This window comes from Nannobrachium achirus, assembly GCF_963921795.1.
Source record: "Nannobrachium achirus genome assembly, chromosome: 16".
Classification (NCBI taxonomy): Eukaryota; Metazoa; Chordata; class Actinopteri; order Myctophiformes; family Myctophidae; genus Nannobrachium; species Nannobrachium achirus.
In genome coordinates this window covers 37,712,071-37,734,639 of record NC_137823.1, presented here as the reverse complement: position 1 = coordinate 37,734,639, position 22,569 = coordinate 37,712,071, and the positions used below count along the sequence as shown (strand labels likewise).

The 22,569-nt window shown below is 41.0% G+C and overlaps 1 protein-coding gene across 1 annotated transcript in view; it reads right to left on the bottom strand.

Annotated features, from left to right (window-relative positions):
* Positions 1-16,384: 16,384 nt before the first annotated feature.
* col12a1b (collagen, type XII, alpha 1b) overlaps positions 16,385-22,569 on the bottom strand; it is a gene marked incomplete at its 5' end in the record, with an annotated part of 169,013 nt that continues 162,828 nt past the window's right edge. The window contains 2 exons of the mRNA XM_080745150.1: positions 16,385-17,637; positions 20,765-20,941. Coding sequence (XP_080601276.1) covers positions 17,516-17,637; positions 20,765-20,941 — 299 coding nt within the window. The 3' untranslated portion in view covers positions 16,385-17,515. The remainder of the gene's footprint in view (positions 17,638-20,764; positions 20,942-22,569) is intronic.

The window sequence follows — 22,569 nt, the reverse complement described above, 5'->3', positions numbered from 1 at the left end:
TGGCCTTTGTGCCCTCAAACAAATGGACAATACCAAAGGCCAAATGGCCTTGCCCCTAAAATGATGAAATTCCAGGCCTGGCTGTGAGTGTTCTAGGATATGCTGTATAGCAAATGGCAGCAGGTCACTGATTATAATTGAATGTGAGTTGTTAACTTCTTTCAACCCTGGCGTTAGTTACAATCTGAATCACTCACAAAGGGCTGTTCTCCTCCCATTAAGATTTGAGGCCACAAAGGGCCGTTCTCCTCCCATTAAGATTTGAGGCCGATTTAGACCTCTTAAATCACCGGTGCCCAAACCTTTTTCAAAGGGGGCCACATTAGAAAATATTAGAACACCCAAGAGCCGAATGACAAAATGTATAAAATGTGTCCTCGAATGGATTATAGATATAACTGTCAATAGCTATAAGATCTGATCATTATTCTACTGTTGAAATGAATAGATTATAAATATAACTGTGCACCAGTTTGTGACCTATGGCCTTTGTGTTTGACCACCAGGGTCGATCCACTGTTGAGGTGATCTGATGCTGAGAACTCCACCTTCTCTACGAGACCACACCATGTTAGAGTGTTACCAGAGGGTATGAATTTAACCCACACACCATACAAATATACCCTACCACCACAAGAATCAAAGGACCATTCACACTATAACTATGGTTCACCACTGTATTTTATAGTGCTCAGTGTGAACTGCCCTTAACACCACAAAAAGACACAATTTGGGACATTAAAAACAGGTTATATACGCCCATATTGTTAAGGTTATTTTAATTCAATGGTTAATTGGAAATTGTATTAATTAATGTATTATTGATTTCATTTTCCTGTAATAATTATATCTGCTCTCCTCCCAACAGATATGCACGCGCGCACACACACACACACACACACACACACACACACACACACACACACACACACACACACACACACGCACACACACATTTGTGTCAATAAAGAAATTAAATCAAAACCCACGTGTTTTTTTGACGATATAGGGTTAGGTTCATGTTTTTGACAGTATTATTGGTTCATGTTTTTGATAGTATTATTACAGTATGTTGTCATAGGATATGTTGTGTCGTATGATACGAGTTATTTTACTATATAGAGGGTATGTGCGTGACATCATCATCATACCCGGAAGTTATGCGGGAACACCCATTGAGTGGCAAAAAACTACTCTCTAGCCTTGACAGCCCATACATCCAAACAGAAAGGTCCTATCTGATTGCATTAAACGATAAACTCACTTTGCCACTCAATTTGCCATTCACTTTATGCGTGCGCATAGCCTTTATTAATGGTTGTATTGAAAATGTTAAATTATGACGTGAGATGTTTATGTTGTAACAAAGACATGGAATAGAAGTGGTCGGAATCTATTTTATGTAGGTTTTAAGTCAACCAGGCAGAATGCTGTCTAAAATCTGTTAAACAACTGAATGCAGTTGATAACTATGTGGCTCAGCTTATAATTGTTCATTAATGTGATATGCTGCATGCCATGACTGATATTTTTTCAGTTAAACATTTACGCTTGGGTGTAGTACGACACCGTCTGAAACCTTATAGCCAATAATTATTTTAATGTAAAGACCAAAATGTATGTAAAAACCCAAGAGCTAATCTGTTTGATTAGAAAATGTTTCTATTTTGTGTAACTTACTTATATATAAATGGTAAATGGTGCATTTATATACAGTAGCACCTTTCTCCAATGAGTTTTATGATGGAAAAAACAGAACACCACATTAAATGTGCAAATATTTAAATATTTGTATGTTTTGCTTCGACTTTTCTCTTGCTTCGACTTTAAATATGAACTAAAGTGGGAAAGACCTGGTGGTGTAAAGGTGAAGCACAGGATTTGTGAGTGGAAAGTTGGGGGTTTGAATCCAGGCTATAGCTGTTTTAGTTTTTTGTCCATAAGAAGAGTCGGATGGATTTAGTCCACCTCCCTCAGGTGGTAGAGGGGAGGGGCTTAAAATGTAAATAACATTTTAAAAAATATTTGTTTTGTTTGCTTTTCCCCTTCTACTCTGCCTTCTTTCATCTCCACCCATCTTGAGACATTACTTTCGGAATCTCGTTAGTGTCGTATATCTTACAATCTGATGTTTACCATCTTTCGGGGGATACGGGGATTGTTCGTGTTTCACCATCTTTTGGGATTTTCTTTTACACAATTTTCCCCTTCAACATCTTTCGGGTTTTTCCTTTGCACGATTCTGCCTTGTACTATCTTTCAGGGTTTTTCCTTGAACCGCCTTTGGACTTTTCCTTCACCACTGGTGAGGTTTGAACTCTCAGACTTTGAACTCTGAGGGAATTATCTTAACCACTGACCACTATGGTTCTTACTTAAACTGTTCTCTTGCAAGATTTTAAGTGACAAATTAGAGGTAAAACTTTGAAAAATTACTAAACTGGGTTTGAACCAGGAACCTCTTGTTTGTCAGCACTGCGTTATCTCCACTGCACTACCATGGCTCATTCAGAACTTGTTCTCTTGCACAATTTCAAGTGAAGATTAGTTAAAGGTATAGGAGCCGGTTAAAACTTTGAGCATCACCCTTGCCAGGCTTGAACTGGTAACCTTTTGGCCATAAGGGCTAAAACTTAACCTCTACTCCATGAAGGTCTACACAAGCTTTGTTTGCTTGCACATTTTCACTAGAAGTTTAGATAAAGGTGCAAAAGTGAGATATACGCTAGAGGGAATCCTTTGCTGGAGTCGAACCAGAACCCTATGGGTTGCCAGTCAGGGATTGAAACGATTGTGGGGGGACTAACTAGCTTGTTCAACACTGCCCCAATGGGAGGGGTTGATGCTTGCTGTAATGATGGTCAGATAGGCACCAATGGCCCAGAGCTACTGGATGTTCTCAGTGCAGAGGTTAAAATATGTTAAAATCTCAGTCCTCCTACATTGCTATAGCACTTCTATTATATAGGACATTTTATAATACAAAGGGAGTGCTTTAAGCTCTTAAACACCTTCATTGAGAGACAGTGTAGTGGTCTGAGGATCAGACTCTCAGTGCAGATGTTCCATGTTCCTCCAATGTTCTTCTAGTAAGTAGTACTTTGTCATTTTCAAGGTTAAAATACAAAGAAGTACTCAAAAGCACCTGAATAAACCTGCAGTGAGAGATGGTGTAGTGGTCTAAACATTAGACTCTCATTGCAGAGGTTGTGTTCAAATCTCAGTCCTCTGACATAGCTATAGTGCTTTGACAGGAATACTCACAATCTCTGGAAAACACCTGCAGTGAGAGACAGTGTAGTGGTCTGAGGATCGGACTCTCAGTGCATACAGTAGGTTCCATCTATCTATACTATAATTTTGCGAATGTCTGAGTGAGTGAGTGAGTGAGTGAGTGAGTGTCTGTCTGTCTGTCTGTCTGAAACAGCGTTTCTCCTCAGTGGCTGGAGCAATTGATCTGAAATCGCATCACCATTAGCATATGAACACACCTAACATAACTGTGAAGCCCGTTTGTCACTTTCACAAATCATATACTGTATATTAGCATTTTTATGGTGTATCTACTATCTATTCTGCATCTAGCATGAGGCACATCTATTCTGCATCTAGCATGAGGCAACATGTTTAACCAGCTCTCTCTGTGTGTGTGTGTGTGTGTGTGTGTGTGTGTGTGTGTGTGTGTGTGTGTGTGTGTGTGTGTGTGTGTGTGTGTGTGTGTGTGTGTGTGTGTGTGTGTGTGCAGGCAGGCGGGTGTGTGCGCAGGCGGGTGGGCGGGTGGGCGGGCGGGCTGGGGGGGGGGGGGGTAGCCATTAAACGAAACAGGTATTTCTTACATTGATGCTCCTACATATTATCATGCAAGCACCAGTTAAAGTTACTTTCCATCCCTCATATACTGTATGCACAGTGCACATCCCATAACCCACACACTGCACATCATTTTGGAGCTCATATCTTTGAACGGGTAAGGGCTAGTGTTCAATAATTGAAGGGTAACATACAAAATAACGCTTAAACAACGCTAAAGACCACACCAATGCTTTCTCATGTAACTCCTTGCAACAAAACTATTTTGAGGTCAACAGCACTTGATCTATTATCAGACTCTCGGAGATGTTCAAATCCCTGTTCAATGTTTTCAAGTCTTAAAAAACAACAACTAAAGAACGCTTCAACAGTACTAAGAGTGACAGACATGAGTCTAGAGAGACTGAGGTATGGTGGCCTAATCATTGGCCTCCCAGCCTTGAGACCTGAGTTCAAGTCCCAGTTGCTCTGTGGTTCAATGCTGGGATGTTTAACTTTACCAACTAAGAGCTAATACTAAAGAACACTTCAACCTTTCTAAGAGATGTGTGACTGAATGGTGTAGTAGTCTAATTATCACACTCACAGCACATATTCAAATCAGCAGTTTAATCTAATTTTAATAATTGAAGACTAACATACAAATGAATAGGAGTAAAATTGACCTGGAGAATGTGTCTGAGTGGTGGTGTAATGGTCTAAACTAAGCATCTGATTTTATGTGCAACCAGTCCTTGTTCAAATCCCACGCCTCATGTTATTCAAAGCTGGAGTCTCAACTTTTTACTAACTGAAGGCAATCATATAAAATAACTCTTGAATTGTAAGAAACAACTGCATTAAACAGTTTGTTTTTTGGGGGATTTTGGGACTCACTTTTCTCCGGGTGTTTCGCCTTGATGGGACTGACTTTTTTCCAGGTGTTTGGGGATTTTAGGACTCACTTTTCTCCGGGTGTTTGGCCTTGATTTTGGGACTCACTTTTTGGGGGATTTTCAGGGATTTTGGGACTCACTTTTCTCCGGGTGTTTCGCCTTGATGGGACTCACTTTTTTCCAGGTGTTTGGCCTTGATTTTGGGACTCACTTTTTGGGGGATTTTCAGGGATTTTGGGACTCACTTTTCTCCGGGTGTTTCGCCTTGATGGGACTCACTTTTTTCCAGGTGTTTCGCCTTGATTTTGGGACTCACTTTTTTGGGGATTTTGGGACTCACTTTTCTCCGGGTGTTTCGCCTTGATGGGACTCACTTTTTTCCAGGTGTTTGGGGATTTTGGGACTCACTTTTCTCCAGGTGTTTCGCCTTGATGGGACTCACTTTTTTCCAGGTGTTTTCTCCCTGTTTCCTGAGAAGTAAAGGTGTACAGGGTTATATCTGAAAGAACTCTGTCTAGCTATAATCTTACAGGAAGAAGTTCTAAATGGTGAAATTCAACTGACCTTTTTCTGTCAATTCCAAGAATTGACAGTCACATGAAAAAGAATCCACCACTGTGCTCCACATACCTTGATGGCATGGTACTTGAACCTGCAATCTGTCTGTACCAATCAAGCGCACCACACCACTGAGCCAAGGCACCTTTGGCCCCTCAACAGGTATCCCCTGGTGATTTTGAGTTGTGCTCTTGTATTTTAGCCTTGAAAATGTAAAGGTACTTCTGAATTCTACTGTAGGAGGACTGGGACTTGAACACAGACCTCTGCATTGAGAGTCTGATCTTCAGACCACTACACTATCACTCACTGCAGATTTACTTTAGTGCTTTTGAGTACTTCTTTTGTATTTTAACCTTGAAAATGATAAAGTACAACTAGAAGAACATTGGTGGACTGAGATTTGAACATGAAACCTCTGCACTGAGAGTCTGATCCTCAGAGCAATGCACTCTCTCTCTGCAGGTGTTTTCTAGAGCCTTTGAGTATTCCTTTCCATTTGTATTATAACCTTTAAAATGACAAAGTAGCTATGGCAGAGGACTTAGGTGTAGTATGGTGGGTTCATCATTGGACTCCCAGCCTTGAGACCTGAGTTCAAGTTGCTCTGTGGTTCAATGCTGGGATGTTTAACTTTACCAACTAAGAGCTAATATACTAAAGAACACTTCAACCTTTCTAAGAGATGTGTGACTAAATGGTGTAGTAGTCTAATTATCACACTCACAGCACATAGATTCCATTTTCAAATCAGCAGTTTAATCTAATTTTAATAATTGAAGACTGAATAGACTTTTTGATTACCACCGCGCTCTGACTCTACTGGTGCGGTATCCCTTTAAATCAACATGTAGAAGGAGGAGGATGGATCGCACACAGTGGCAAGAGTTGTTTTTTCTTTATTGTCGGCTGTAAGCCTTCATCAGTGTATCTAGAGATACACTGAAGAAGGCTTACAGCCGAAACGTTTGTTTCTCATCCATGCAAATGCAACAATAAAGAAAAAACAACTCTTGCCACTGTGTGCGATCCATCCTCCTCCTTCTACAATAATTGAAGACTAACATACAAATGAATAGGAGTAAAATTGACCTGGAGAATGTGTCTGAGTGGTGGTGTAATGGTCTAAAGCATCTGATTTTATGTGCAACCAGTCCTTGTTCAAATCCCACGCCTCAATGCTGGAGTTTCAACTTAACTTTACTAACTGAAGGCAATCATATAAATAGTAAGAAACAACTGCATTAAACAGAGTTTGTTTTTTGGGGGATTTTGGGACTCACTTTTCTCTGGGTGTTTCGCCTTGATGGGACTCACTTTTTTCCAGGTGTTTGGGGATTTTGGGACTCACTTTTCTCCGGGTGTTTCGCCTTGATGGGACTCACTTTTTTCCAGGTGTTTCGCCTTGATTTTGGGACTCACTTTTTTGGGGATTTTGGGGGATTTTGGGACTCACTTTTCTCCGGGTGTTTCGCCTTGATGGGACTCACTTTTTTCCAGGTGTTTCGCCTTGATTTTGGGACTCACTTTTTGGGGCATTTTTGGGACTCACTTTTCCCCGGGTGTTTCGCCTTGATGGGACTCACTTTTTTCCAGGTGTTTCGCCTTGATTTTGGGACTCACTTTTTGTGGGATTTTTGGGGGATTTTGGGACTCACTTTTCTCCGGGTGTTTCGCCTGGATGGGACTCACTTTTTTCCAGGTGTTTCGCCTTGATTTTTGGGACTCACTTTTTGTGGGATTTTTGGGGGATTTTGGGACTCACTCTTCTCCGGGTGTTTCGCCTTGATGGGACTCACTTTTTTCCAGGTGTTTCGCCTTGATTTTGGGACTCACTTTTTTGGGGATTTTGGGGGATTTTGGGACTCACTTTTCTCCGGGTGTTTCGCCTTGATGGGACTCACTTTTTTCCAGGTGTTTCGCCTTGATTTTGGGACTCACTTTTTGTGGGATTTTTGGGGGATTTTGGGACTCACTCTTCTCCGGGTGTTTCGCCTTGATGGGACTCACTTTTTTCCAGGTGTTTCGCCTTGATTTTGGGACTCACTTTTTTGGGGATTTTGGGGGATTTTGGGACTCACTTTTCTCCGGGTGTTTCGCCTTGATGGGACTCACTTTTTTCCAGGTGTTTCGCCTTGATTTTGGGACTCACTTTTTGGGGGATTTTGGGACTCACTTTTCTCCAGGTGTTTCGCCTGGATGGGACTCACTTTTTTCCAGGTGTTTCGCCTTGATTTTGGGACTCACTTTTTGTGGGATTTTTGGGGGATTTTGGGACTCACTCTTCTCCGGGTGTTTCGCCTTGATGGGACTCACTTTTTTCCAGGTGTTTCGCCTTGATTTTGGGACTCAATTTTTGGGGAATTTTGGGGGATTTTTGGACTCACTTTTCTCTGGGTGTTTCGCCTTGATGGGACTCCCTTTTTTCCAGGTGTTTTCTCCCTGTTTCCTGAGAAGTAAAGGTGTAGGATTATATCTGAAAGAACTCTGTCTAGCTATAATTTTAAAGGAAGAAGTTTTAAATGGTGAAATTCAACTGTCAATTCCAAGAATTGACAGTCACATGAAAAAGATTCCACCACTGTGCTCCACATACCTTGATGGCATGGGACTTAAACCTGCAGTGCAATCTGTCTGTACCAATCAAGCGCACCACACCACTGAGCCAAGGCACCTTTGGCCCCTCAAAAGGTATCCCCTGGTGATTTTTAGTTGTGCTCTTGTATTTTAGCCTTGAAAATGTCAAGGTACTTCCGAATTTTACTGTAGGGGGACTGGGACTTGAACACAGACCTCTGCACTGAGAGTCTGATCTTCAGACCACTACACTATCACTCACTGCAGGTTTGCTTTAGTGCTTTTGAGTACCTTTTTTGTATTTAACCTTGAGAATGACAAAGTACGACAGGAAAAACATTGGAGGACTGAGATTTGAACATGGAACCTCTGCATTGAGAGTCTGATCCTCAGACCACTGCACTGTCTCTCTCTGCAGGTCACTCTGCAGGTGCTATTTTCAAAATGTTTGCCTCTTTCTTATATTATTTGACAATTTGGCCAATGTTTGACCAGTTTTTATAGTATAGTTAATTAGGCGGGAGGAGCAGGACAAAGGCTCTCTAGTTATCAACTGGCATAATACAAGTGAGCTTGTAGATCGGCTATTTTCACAATATTTATCTGTGAAATTGAGTGAGGCAAACTAAATGTAATGCCTAAAATTCCAAGTGCTCGTCAGGGTCCAGGCCCTAGTTCAAATGTGATTATTTGAGGTTCACAGCTGAAAAATTTAAACATTTGCGACCTAAGGTTGCAGTTTACCATGAGAAATGTCACAGCTTGTCTCCCTCTCTCTCTGTGTGTGTGTGTGTGTGTGTGTGTGTGTGTGTGTGTGTGTCAGTGTGTGTATGTGTGTGTCAGAGTGTGTAGTACACACACTGACACACAGGACCATCTAAGTGATTACCGGTACACAAATGGAAAGCATTTAGGCCTTCAAACACCTCCTGTCAACACTGTCATGATGATGGTGCATTTGTATAGAGCCTGTATCCAAGGGACTTTACATAGATTGTGCATTATATTCACCCATTCACACACACATGGTGGAGGAAACCATGCAAGGCACCAACCAACTCACCGGGAGCAACTAGGGGTTCAGAGTCTTGTCAAGGACTCTTCGGCATGTGGACAGGAGGAGCCGGGATTGAACCGCCGACCTACGGACCTACGGTCAGGATACCAGAGCAGAACCTCTCCCAAATGTTTCAGACTGGCCGGTTTGCCAAACACGTTTTTATATTACTCCTACAGATTTGTCCAAACATCATGCAAATCGGCTCACAGTATCTCTAAAGTCATGTGATCAAGACGATCTCCCAGCTAACATTGGCTTCCAAAGGTTGCAGGATTGGTTCGAAAGAAAATGCTTCAAATCATGAACGCAGTGTGCGATTGAATTGAAATTCTAAACACAGGAACATGACGGTCGGGGCTTGGTCTCTACAACCATGCGTGAACTACGATGGACTAAAATCGCTTTGGGAAACGTGGCTAATATCACTTATCGTCCCATCCCTATTTGAGTGCATGCGTTCATCTTCTGCATGGACTATATATAGTTTTTCCATAACACCACCCATGATGCTGTCTTCCAAAAGATCCTCTGTTATCACTTAGCTAATCTCACAAATTTATGATAGGATGACCTTTTTTTTTAGAACTATAGACTGCTTGGACTAAAACTGCTAAAACTTTAAAAGAGCTAGCTGCTCTGGCCCAGAAAACAAAATGCACCCAGGTGTCCAGCATATCATTGCAGCTGTCTGAAACTGTAGTGTGGACGTGAACAGGTTAAAGGGGGGCGTGGACCTTCATGGTTTTTGTTGGCCTTCGGGACCATGTGGGGGAGATGCTGTGAAACAGCGTCTCGTACCATCGAGGTTCACGCTCGGTCGGAGTCGTGCTGTGAAGGATCCGGCGCAACTCTGCGTGCAACATAGTTCATAAAAGACACGTTTTTAAAATATGTGGCGTGTATGTGGATATGGAAATTAATTCAGACACAAACAGACAGGCGCACACATGCACACGAAGAGACACAGATGGACTGCCACACAGGCAGGCAGGCAGGCAGGCATGCACGCACGCACGCACGCACGCACGCACGCACGCACGCACACACACACACACACACACACACACACACACACACACACACACACACACACACACACACACACACACACACACACACACTTGTGAAAGGGGCTCAACACAGAGACAGAGGGGTGAGTCATAGTTTTCACACAGTATACCTGTTTAATGACCTTGTAGCATTTATTACAATGTACTAGTATGATTTACTGCAGGGGTAAATGCTAGAATGGACATGGATTTTCCCTCATCTCTATGGAAAACGTTTGGACATGTTTTACAGTAGCATCTCATGTCAGTATTCCTAACATTTGTTCCATATTGGAGGCCAGTCCTTATTTTGCGGTATGGCACCCACTGTTTGAATATTGCGCCACTATACTTTCTTTATGATTAAGTGGATACAAAGATTATAAAACCCTGGATTTACCCTTTTTAATGTTTGTTTAAATATGTTGTCTGTTATCTGAGTTTTTAATACAAGGCATGACAGAACACATAAAAAGGTTGTGTAATTAGGAGTAAGACAAAGGCATCGTTATTGGTTATGATGGTAAGCATAAAGCCTTTTCTTTTCCTAATTATTCATATGAATTCCAGAGAAATACATTTTTACATTTCAGAAATGTTGAAAATGGGGGTGCCAGGGTCAAAGTGTTTAAAGAAAAAAGAAGAAACAAATCACATCAACAACCCCAAACTAGATGAAGTATAGCCTAACTGAAGTATAAGTTTAATAAACAAAACCAATTTGTAAGCACAGGTCTTGAGATGCTGCATAAGTTTAATAGTGAACCCAGACACGCTTCACTTCCATGCCAGAGATCATTCTGTTAAAGCAGGTTTAATTTTTTCTTCACATGGTGGTGTAACTCTTCCAGTACAGTCCAAAGTCACGGTCAAATTCAGGACTCTATCTTTATATACAGTATAAATCATTAGCTCTAGTTTTATTGACTCTCCATGTGATTACACTCATTGCCTTTGGTATTACTCATGGATTCCAGTGGAAGGCTCCATCTTATAAAATAAAGTTGCATTCTCTCGCTGGAGACGAGGGCTTCTTGCAAATATCTTGTAAAAATGTAACCATTTAAGCCCTATGTTATAATGTGTCTTATGGTGGTGTCGCGGAGCCGCCAGATAGACGTGCACAACAGCTCAGCACAGAACAGAACAGAACAGAACACGTTTTTTTTTCTCTCACTATGCTGCTGTTTCTAGCCTAGTACAGCCTGTCACTGGTGCACTATGCACAGTTCAGAAACCTGTATGCCAGTGACATCAACGATGGGGATTCCAAAGCTAATAGAAACTGCAGCCTCTCTCTTCCTGGAAAGTTACCATTCTGAAATAGAATTAAAAAGCATTAATAAAAAAAGAATATATTATATATATATATATATATATATATATCTAACATATAATTCACCAAATGTCTGAGTGAGTGTCTGAGTGAGTGTCTGAAACAGCGTTTCTCCTCAGTGGCTGGAGCAATTGATCTGAAATCGCATCACCATTAGCATATGAACACACCTGACATAACTGTGAAGCCCTTTTTTCACTTTCACAAATCGTTTAATTGATATTAATTTATTAGTGAATTAATTTTTCCCATTGACTTATAATGGGAATCGCAAAAACTCACATTCAATATTTTTTTTCTCGCAAACCATAGGGGCTACAGTTACAAAACTCTGAGAGGAGATTTATAATGATATCAAGGATTAAATAAAAAATAACTTTGTCAGTTGGCCTCATGGTGGCGCTATAACAGTCCACTTTACGTTTCGGCCTGTAACTCTTGAACCGTAGGTCGGAAAATTAAAATTATTTTTTCCCTGGATTCCTTGGGTCAATACGCATCTCCCCATATAGGCCCCGCCCATTTGCGTCAGGATAGATTTTCCGCCATTTTGAATTTTCTCCAAAACACACTTTTTGCTCCTTTTCCTACATATTTTCTTCAAATGTCACGAAAATGGGTACACATGATCTCTGAACCCATGCAATGAACATAGTCAAGGGATATTTTGATAGTCCATACCGTTCGTTCGTAACGGGCTTCCAAAGTTAGCGGGAGGGGCCCGTTTTGCAAACAATAGCCATAAATCACAAACAAAACGTCGAGTCAACACTGAATTTCTGCCACAGGTTGCGGGTGGCTTACTCAACGAATCCCCAGAAGCATTTCCAATTCCACCCGTAGAGGGCGTCACAAACGCGCAAAACGTAACCGTTTCGTTCCAAAACGCGTTTTTCAGGCGGACCGACCCTCTCAAAAAGAAACACAGACTACTCTGCGGATGGTCTCACGGTCCAAACCGCTGCACACACACACACACACACACACACACACACACACACATAGCCATTAAACGAAACGGGTATTTCTTACATTGATGCTCCTACATATTATCATGCAAGTACCAGTTAAAGTTACTTTCCATCCCTCATATACCGTGTGCACAGTGCACATCCCATAACCCACACACTGCACATCATTTCGGAGCTCATATCTTTGAACGGGTAAGGACTAGTATATATATATATATAAAATGATATAGACCTACAAGCACTGCACGTTTTGAGCTTGTAGATCGTCTAATTTTGGTGAAGAGACAAGGTGTAGACCAGGGGTGTCCCCCGGGGGCCAAATGCAGCCCGAGGACCAATTTTATACGGCCCTCTGCTTCATTCCAAAATTGTATTATAAACGGCCTGCCAGCACCGTCAAACAAGAACATTTTCCCAGAGTATAATTTGTCAGGATTGTTCCCTGTTGTCTGGCTATTTTATTGTATTGTATGTTAGCTTGCACGTCTGGTTACATTTGGTTATGTGAAATAATGCTGAGCTATTTGTGTTTTGTTCAGAGTGGACACCTGACAAAAGACCATTGATATTAAATATTGGTGATGATAGTTAAATAATTGTTAAAATGCGATGCATATGTATGTGACTTTGTTATGGTCCGACCGAAAGTACATTGTCAGGAGATAATCGGCCCTTGGGTGTTTTAATATTTTCTAATGTGGCCCCCTTTGAAAAAAGTTTGGACACCCCTGGTGTAGACGCAAGAAAGTGGTCAAAGTACAGTTAAGTCCGGTTCTCTTCGACTAGAGGATTTTGTGTTTTGGTTTCACAGGACAGTGCAGTGCAGAGCGGCACATTTCCAACCCTAGTAGTCGCTGTACAGTAGTCCAGCGTCTAGTCAACTTACTGTACCTCAGCTTACTGTCTTACTTACTTACTTGCTGCAGAGTGGCTGCAACACCTCTCCACAGACCGACTGACGCCACAACATGCCAAACCTCTCCTGGCTCTTTCCATGAGGTCATTCCTGGCCATAGCAAGACCCAGTGAGTTTATTGCTCTGCTAAGTACCTCAAAACCCCCAGACTGAAGATGAGTTTCTATTGCACTTTTAACAGCACCGCATAAACACTGGTCTGCATGTTGAAAGCCACGCTCATCCTTCTCCCTTTATGGTCGACAGACTCCACACCAACACATTAGGCCTACCATCTCCCTTTATGCAGTCGGCAAACCCTGAAGACGCGATTACACAACAATATTGATGGATTGCGTGTAATCCCTTTGTCTCATATGCTTCCAAGTTTGAGACTCCTGCTACTATACGTATTGCATTCCAGCTAAACGAATTATGATTTGAGTGAAAGCACTGTCACTTTCAAAACATACTTTGAGCGGATCAGTATTTATGAAGCCGTGCTGAGCCATTAATCAAAGCGCTGCCCTCATTGACGAATGAGGCTTCGTGACCAGGTGTTGGCTGAAGGTAGGCACGCGAGCTCAGAGCTGAAGTGCAGTTACTGAGCTCTGTGCTGTCTCACAGACACTGTCCAGGAATGGCTTGCAAATGTCTCTGGCTGTGACTCCCAGACAATGTGCTGCCTCACTGGCCCACACAGGTTCATGCATTTTGCAACCATTATAGCGTTTACTCTTGAGTGTGAAACTCATGCTTTCTCACCCTGCTTCCCAGGCCATTTTCTATACTTCATGTGATGCAAATCAATGGATTCATGTCAGAAGTCACTCACTGCTGCAACTTGAAACTGGTAAAAAGACAAAGCCTACAGTATATCCTTACTGTACCTCCCCCTGACCTTTCTACTGTAAATACCATTTATTTTTTATTTTGTTCTCCGACTGTCTTATACAGTATATTGTTTGCATAGATAGTACTGTGTTTTAAGGTCATTTAATGATGATGAGTATGAATTGTAAAAAAGGACCCCCAATTTAAACAAGACAGCAAATTCTGATTAGTCTTAATAACACTCCATTTCGTTTTAGACCTATTTTAGTCATCTGAAATTGTTTAGTCTTAGTCACTTTTAGTCGACTAAATATCCAAAATTGTATTCTTTTTTATCTTAGTCAATAAAATGAACACTAAACATTAGTTATGGCGGGCGGCCCTTGAAATGAAAAGGTTTGAGAACCACTGAGTTGTGCATTTACAGCTTTTGTCAGAGTGTCTTTGATCAATTTGTTTCATTCACCAGGTTCAAGCCAAGGGCGTTTCTCAGCTTCAATCATCTGGGGCACGAACCAAGAAACGTCGCGAAACATTTCATTGTGCGAGGATATGGTTTGTGTTTTTCCCCCCCATGAGATGATTGCATCTCATTCAGCATTCTTTTTCAAGGCCCGGGGAGGGACTTCAAAGCCGTTGATAAGAGTGATTCTCAGAACAAGGCCATTCAGCCGAATAGCCCATCTCTTTCCAATTAGATCACAGCTGATGAAAAAAATATAACAATGTTGATATTTTCTATCAACCTCAATTGCAGAGATCATTCATGGAAACATGTTCTAGTTTGTGGTCCTTTCCATATGTTGCTGCAAAACTCAGGGTAAAGCTGAATTCATTGTTTAGTCTTGGATCCATACAGTAGCTGAATTCATTGTTTAGTCTTGGATCCATAAATGTATCTTTTGGCTGCAGTCCAAATGCTTTTGAATCCAGGTTCAACGGGGGCATTGCACACGGTTAAAGTATCATTCAACAGCAATCACAGCATGTGTTTAGTCAACAGATATTCCCACATATCTCTTGATATATCAATATGTAATTTCAAGTAGGCTACTGGAGTGTAGCACCATCAACAATAAAAGGTTATAAAATTACAGAAACAGCATACTATTATGATAAGATCAACGATCAACCAATCAATATCTGTCTGTCTGTCTGTCTGTCTGTCTGTCTGTCTGTCTGTCTGTCTGTCTGTCTGTCTGTCTGTCTGTCTCTCTCTCTCTGCGTGTGTGTGCGTGCGTGCGTCTGTCTGTGTGTGTGTGAGAGAGAGAGAGAGAGAGAGAGAGAGAGAGAGTGAGTGACACAGATGGTAGCCTATTGCCTACACTTGTTGGCCTCTAAATGTAAATTGTAGATGTCTAGCACTCAAAACCAGCTACTGTACTTGCAGTGCATTTGTGCGTATATTGATTGGATTGCATTTTCAAATGCATCCACCACTGGGTTTCAGAAATATTTTTGGGGTGGAAAGAGCTATGGTGAGAAGTGTGAATAGGCATGATGTCACCAGCTATTCGTTTCTTAGCAACCATTAGCTACAAATGAGTCACGCTAGCAAAACTGAAATAACCAGAGAAGGAATTAAGTTGTCTCCGTGTTGTTTTGGATTGTGGATTGATGTTTGTAGTTTACAGCAGATTAGCGGGTCTTATTTGGGTACTTAGCAATTAAGCTTTATGTTCATAAGAATGATTCAGAAGGAAAATATCCAAAGAGGGGGAAAAAGTGGTGAACTTGTCGGATGAAGCCAGTTCTAAACGACTTGACTGCATGGGTTTTTAGGGACCATAAAACCATGATCACAATATTCTCTGCCAAACACATCCAGGTCCAGTATTGACAGTTATGTAGCAGTGGCTGTCATATTTGTCATATCTTGAGTCATAGGCTGGACAGCAATAGTTGTATGCGGGGTTCCACACCTAAAAATAGCTGATCTACAAGCTGAGAGAGCTTAAGATTGGATATTTACATTGGACATTTCTGTCAAAATAGTTTTTTCCCCCCATGGACATGCAAATGGATCCGGGAGACAATAATATTACCAGAAACACACAAAGAGACTAATACTGTGTAGTGCAATACAGTGGTCAAGGGACCGTCTGGGTTCCTTGAAGGTGGACCAAATGGACCAACCAATACAGGTCTGTAACTCCTAGAGTGTGTAACACTCTCAAAGTTATTGTATTCCTTGAAAAGTCTTATACTGTAAGTCTGTAGTGGACTCCTAATGTGCCATCATAGTAAATCGGCATCATACATATTCTGATATTCTGAAGAAAACCTAATGTTGTGGAAAACACAACACGTGTCTGTGTACGGACATATTGATGACCCCTGACCTGTGTGCACCTATGGTTAACACAAACTATAACAGTGAGGACGAATGGTTAAAACACACACAAAACGACACTGGCTGTAAATTTTCAGTAGTTTTATTGAAAAATGCCTCTTCTGTTTTCAGAAATAAATAAGAAAATTAGGCTGTGGGATTCACAATCTGCAGTTAAAATACATGAAACAGCAATACCATGTCCATAGTCTTGCACACAGATTCCAACTGCATCCGATATTGATAAAAACAACAATGACAACAACTATATTCTGGTCGGAAAAACAAAACAAAAACAAACATACTAAATATACACCACAGACATGCAATTCCACCTTTGGTAAAATCAGCTGTGACTGGATAAGGGAAAACTGATAAATATTTAATCAAAGATACAAAATGAAAGCTGTTGTCTAACTGCAATAATGAAAACTGACACTCCTTTGAAGGCACACTGAATGAGCAAGACTATATCTTTAAGTTAGGCAGAGCTGAAAACAAAACAAGTATGGAAAAAGGCAATGTTATGGATGCTATGATACTGAATGAAATGTGGTTGAAAAGAGAGAAAAAAAGGTCTCATCTAATGATGCCCCAACACAAGAGAACAAACATTACTTTTCCCTTTCTTCTAAATACTATCAATGGCTTGGTCATAAAGAGTGCATGGTTCAACACGTAGTTGATTCAAATATGTTACACAGCTAGGAAAACTAAGAGAGAAAGCTCACAGGTTTTCAATGTAATTGTTTTACAGGGTTTTGTTCTTTCTTTCTTTTTTTCCTTTAAAATAACTCCCTTGCCCCACCTCATCCCCTTTATCTCCACCTCAGAAACATAAAATCAAACATCCCTGCCCTCCCAACAACAAAGGACAAATATTCACATATAGGCATTCAGGTTTTGCCAAATAAAGGCGAGGTATCAAACCCCATATTCTTTTTGACTTTGCATCAAATGTGCATATCCCTTAACCACTTAAGCCCTATTTTTCAAATATATATTTTTAAATAGCCAAGCTTGTAGAAGTTTTCTCAATTTTGGAAAATAAAAATAAAATAAAGAAAGAAATAAGAAAACAAGAACATTTTGAAAGGATATCAAAATCTTTGACAACAAGGACATGCCCAAAGTGGTTAAGGGTGACAACATGTGAACATTTTTGTGAACATAGCTACAACACAGGTATAGAGAGCAAAACAATAAAGAGAGAACATCTTATGGTACTATCCTTTTGGGGGCCTTCCTTGATAGCGATCTCTTTCGGCGCTCATTTTGCGAGTCCTCATCCTCCTCAGGGATTGGGACAACGTGGGTTTCAGGCTCAGGTTGGTATGGGTCTGCTCGGAGATAGTGGTTTTTGCCAATTGAGCATTAAGGGTGGCACATTTTGCAATGTTTGTTTCAGCATGCAACAACAATTAAGTCATTTATTTTCCTCTGTTCTACTAAAACCTAATTTAGACTTTGTGGTGCGACTGTGTCGAGCGCCGAAAATAACAGAAGTACAACACAAGCTCACAGGAGCAATGTACTGTAGGCCGGCTATTTCCGGCACGCGACGCAATCGTATGACGAAGCATGAATTAGGCTTAAGCCTAATGAGCGAGGTAACACAATTGAAGTGGTGAGAATTGGTGGTGGTGAACTGAGCTCATCAGCACTGGCAAATTACTTGTAAACAGTTCAGTGCATTGTTTTATCATTACATTAGCACAATTGCGTTTGAGGCACACTAATTTGGAATTTGACGCATGTCCTCATCGCGCAACAACGTGACGTATCGGTCTTGCGACAAAGTGCAAATTATTAGGCCTCGGAGGCCTTTGACTTTCATCCCTTAAAAGAACTTCTGCAGCTCATTAATTTACAAAATATCACAAAATAGCTCAATAAAAAGAAAACTCAAGTATGTGTTCTGCTACTGTACCACCAGCCTGGAGATTGTTATTGATTTGCGATTGTGTTCCTAGTTCTCATAAAAGGCACTGGTGCTAGACTACCCTCCAAAGTCTAAAAGCAACAGTGAAGATATACCGTATCTTTATCGCCTGTCCAACCAAAACTATGGTTGGTACAGGAGAATAGATCCTTATGGTTATAAACCTTACAGAATCTCTGTAATCTCTATAATCTCTGTGTGCAAATTAGTTAAGGCTAATTCACTGTATACTTCCTCGCTCGACGAACAGTGACTTATTTTCAACTGCAGGTCCAACTAGGATTGAAAATAATGTCACTTTTGTTGAGCGACACTTGTAGGGCAGTATAGCTCGGCATTGGGAAAGCACTACAGCAAAAGGAAATTACTACAATGACAAATCTGCTACTTTGTACAAAAGAATGACAACCAAATGGAACCAAAACCTCCAGGGTCACATGTACAACACGTTGGACTGCATATGGCCCTGAGCAGATTAGACGATTACGTCAGTAGAAGAGGAACAACACCAAAAAAAAGCAAAGAAAAAAGAGGCATTCAACGTGTTGGCATTCAGCAAGCAGCGGGGTTGTTTGCAAGGCACAAGCATCAACTACTACTACTACTACTACTACTACTACTACTACTACAGTACTACTACAGATGTTAAACAATATTGTTTTTAGTGGACATGATTTCAAACATCATTTACAAGGCACAAACATCATTAGTTATTTATGTACAGACATCACCTGGAGAAAATGAAACGGCGTTAAAACAATGGTGTCGTAGCTGATTGTTGACGGAGCTGAAGTTTGCTTGTGGTGGAGTTTGTAGCTGCGGTGCTTTTTTTTTTTTTTTTTTCTCTCTCTCTCTCTCGCGCGCTACAAATCCACTGGTTTGTGTTAGTTAGTATATTTGTTTGGCTGTGGTATGCATGCTAGCTCCTCCACCCGGGCAGAAGGTCGCTCTCTGTTTGTTCTCTTTGGACGTCAAGATGCAAACAGGCCACTAGGGTTGCTGCCAATCACCCGTCGGTGTGTTTGTTTTACTTGTTTCTACTCGCTCTACTTGTTAGTACCAGCATCATCCTGCTGCTGCTGCTGCTGCCGATGTTGTTGTTGTTGTTGTTGTTTTGCACCACAGTTTTTTTGTTAATGGGTTTTCTTTGGTGGTTATCCTCGAAAACAGCTCTAGAGCGGGCGTTTCAGTAACAGGACGTTTATATTTGGTGGGTGTTTGTTGTGTGTGTTTCTTTTTTCAGGAAGTCAAAGTGAAAAGCAGCACAGGCGACCTAGAGAGGTTACTATGGTGAACCTGAAACAGGCCAGAGAGGGATGGGGAGGTGTCAGTGAGGTCAAAAGAGAGACAGAGTGCATAACAACCCTACAACAACTGAGATCGGTTTGGTTTGGTTTTCCACACACCCAGTGTGTACCGTGCTGTACCCATACTGGCTCATTGTTATGTTTTCCTATTTGTTTTTAGTTCACAATTTCACAATCAGATACACTACGAAGTGTGCTGGAGGTGTAAGAGACAGTGTTTTGTGTTAAATACTCTTCAATAGCTCTATATTCTGCAATATACATAATAATATTGTAATATTGCTAGAATGTTTGCTCCGTAAAAGGGGTCATTCCATCTCTCTAGTAGAAAATACAAAATACGACGAAAATAGATTTACAGGAGAGAGGACTCATACAGGATAAACAAGTGATGATGAACTGGAACACCATTTCCAAGTTTAAGCTCATAAATGTTTGTTTTTTTAGTTCTCTCTCCTGATTGGATCAAATTGGAATCCCTACAAGAGCTGGAGAGAGATGATATTGGGTACTACATAGCCCACTTTGCTAAACGGAGCAGATAGTGCACCTGTAGTGCGTCCAGTGTGAGTACAGAACAGTACGGATACTACCAACTAAACATTAGTACATGTACAAATGGCGGCACTGCAGTGGAAAATTCAATCAACTGAATTCTACACTTGTGTTAATTTCTGATCAGTGTTTCCTCTGTATTCATTCAGCAGCTGGCAACTGTACATTAGACAAGTCTATGTTCCCTTTTGGTGTTGTAGTGTGCATTGAACATTTAGAGCTCTTGCAACCTAAAGCTAAAATCAGTGGTGAAAAGTAACTACTGTAAGTACTTTTTTTTTTTACTTGAGTATTTCCAATTTTCAGTACTTTTACTTCTACTCCACTACATTCAGAGTGAAATGTTGTACTTTGTAGATTTTGATTATTATTACAAAACATACATTAAAAACTTCAGCCTTATACATTTCGGCCATTTGAAAATAGCCGAGCTACGAGCTCTTTACTTGTAACAGAGTATTTCTACATTGCAGTATTGATACTTTTACTTAAGTAAAGAATTTGAGTACTTTTTCCTCCACTGGCCCCACTATAGGTACCAGTGCAACAGAAAAGCACAGAGGAAATACTGTCCATTATTATTATTGTTATTATTATATTCATGCACTGATGCACTCTAGTCTATTTGTGTGTGAGTGTGCCAGTTCAGTTCTGCTCACGTACCTCTGTATCCTTGGCCGTGGCCGTTGTAAGGAATGCCCACGCACTGCGAGGAGTCGCAGTAGCCAGGGGGACCGGCTTGCCCCCTGAGCCCTGCGAAGCCCTGGCGACCACCGGGCCCACGAGGTCCAGGGGAGCCTGGGGGACCGGGGGAGCCTGTCCTGCTCTCACCTGGTGGGCCTGGGGAACAGAAGATAGGGGGAGGGAGAGAGAGAGAGAGAGAGATAGAGGGGTATGTCGGTCAGTGGTTCTCCAATGTGTATCTGTGAAGAACCCCTATATGTTAATAAGTATTTGGCCACAGCTAGATCCCCACGGGAAAAGATGCTGTGCCAAGAGATTTGTGTTGTTTAAATTATTCAATTCTTTTTTTTAGATCATGACTGCTTGATTTCCATTGTCTGTGAACCATTTCTTCTCTCTCTAACCCTTTACCCACAAGATATTGCATTTCGTTTTGAGCCTTTGTATTCTTTCTTCTGTTGTCTTTAACTTTTCCTTCCTTTAAATTAAATCAGCGGCTACAAATAAAATACATCATTGTGATGTTCTCTTGGGAAGTGGGCCAAGAACAACCCGAACTCCAAATGTAAACCATTAAATTCATTGTTTGGACATGTCAACGTTCAGTGTGAGAGCGACAAATCCGAACAAGTCACCGTTTGAGCAACAACCAAAACATTCTCCTGTGTTTGCTGCTGCAGTGTCAACCAGCCAATATCCATCAGCCAATCACATGTGACCTCATCACCCACTGTTTGGACTGTTATAACTTATAACCGCTGACTTATAACTTATAAGTCAGCGGTTCCCAACCTTTTCTGGATGAGGGCCCACTTGGAAATATCAAAAAGCGCCTTAACTTAAAGGAGAATTTCGGGGAAAAGCTATTTTCCTACCTTTAAAAGTATCTTTTTGGTCGCCAAAATGATGGTCCAGCAGTTGTTGTTTTTTTCTATTTTGGATCGCTATGTCCTACCCAAACAGGGCTTCTGACAGGAACGCGTGGTTGAATTGTTAATCCGGTTATTTTGGTCACTCGAAAGTACAGCTCCAAATACTGTTAGTAACACAACCCACCGATAACATCTCATGGGTAGCGCCATTATTGTTGTTAAAACGCTGAACTTTGAACTCCCATTGAAATCCCATCTCTCGCCAAGTCTCGCGGTACTTCTGGGTCCCATTCACTTGGATTGGAGAACAAAAAATTGACTTTCGAGTGATCAAAATAACCGGATTAACAATTCAACCATGCATTCCTGTCAGAAGCCTTGTCCTTGTCTGCTATGGCCTTGGGTAGGACATAGCGATCCAAAATGTAATATCTTGCTTCTTTTGAAAAAACAACTGCTGGACCATCATTTTGGCGACCAAAAAGATACTTTTAAAGGTAGGAAAATAGCTTTTCCCCGAAATTCTCCTTTAAGTGGTCAAATGGGTGGGCCACGAGCATTTTCAGAGCTTGTTTACTCTAATGATCAATCAATTGTGCTTCTGACTTGGATCAATGAAACTGACGTAGTATGCCTTAAGGGATATTTCACAAAGAAAGGGTAATTTTATCGTCTTATCAAGCTTTTGTGAACAGCCCGGACAGTTTTTAAGTTGCTCGATTCAGTATTTAGATATTTGATATTAATTTTATCAGACACGCCCCCTTCATATGTTCATTAATTTCATTATCATTATTATTTTTTTCCTTTCTCTCAAAAAATATTACACATTACAATTACATTAAAAAAAGTATTACAAGGTGCTCACGGCCCCCATGTTGAGAATTGCTGTTAGTGTAAGTCGTAATCGTA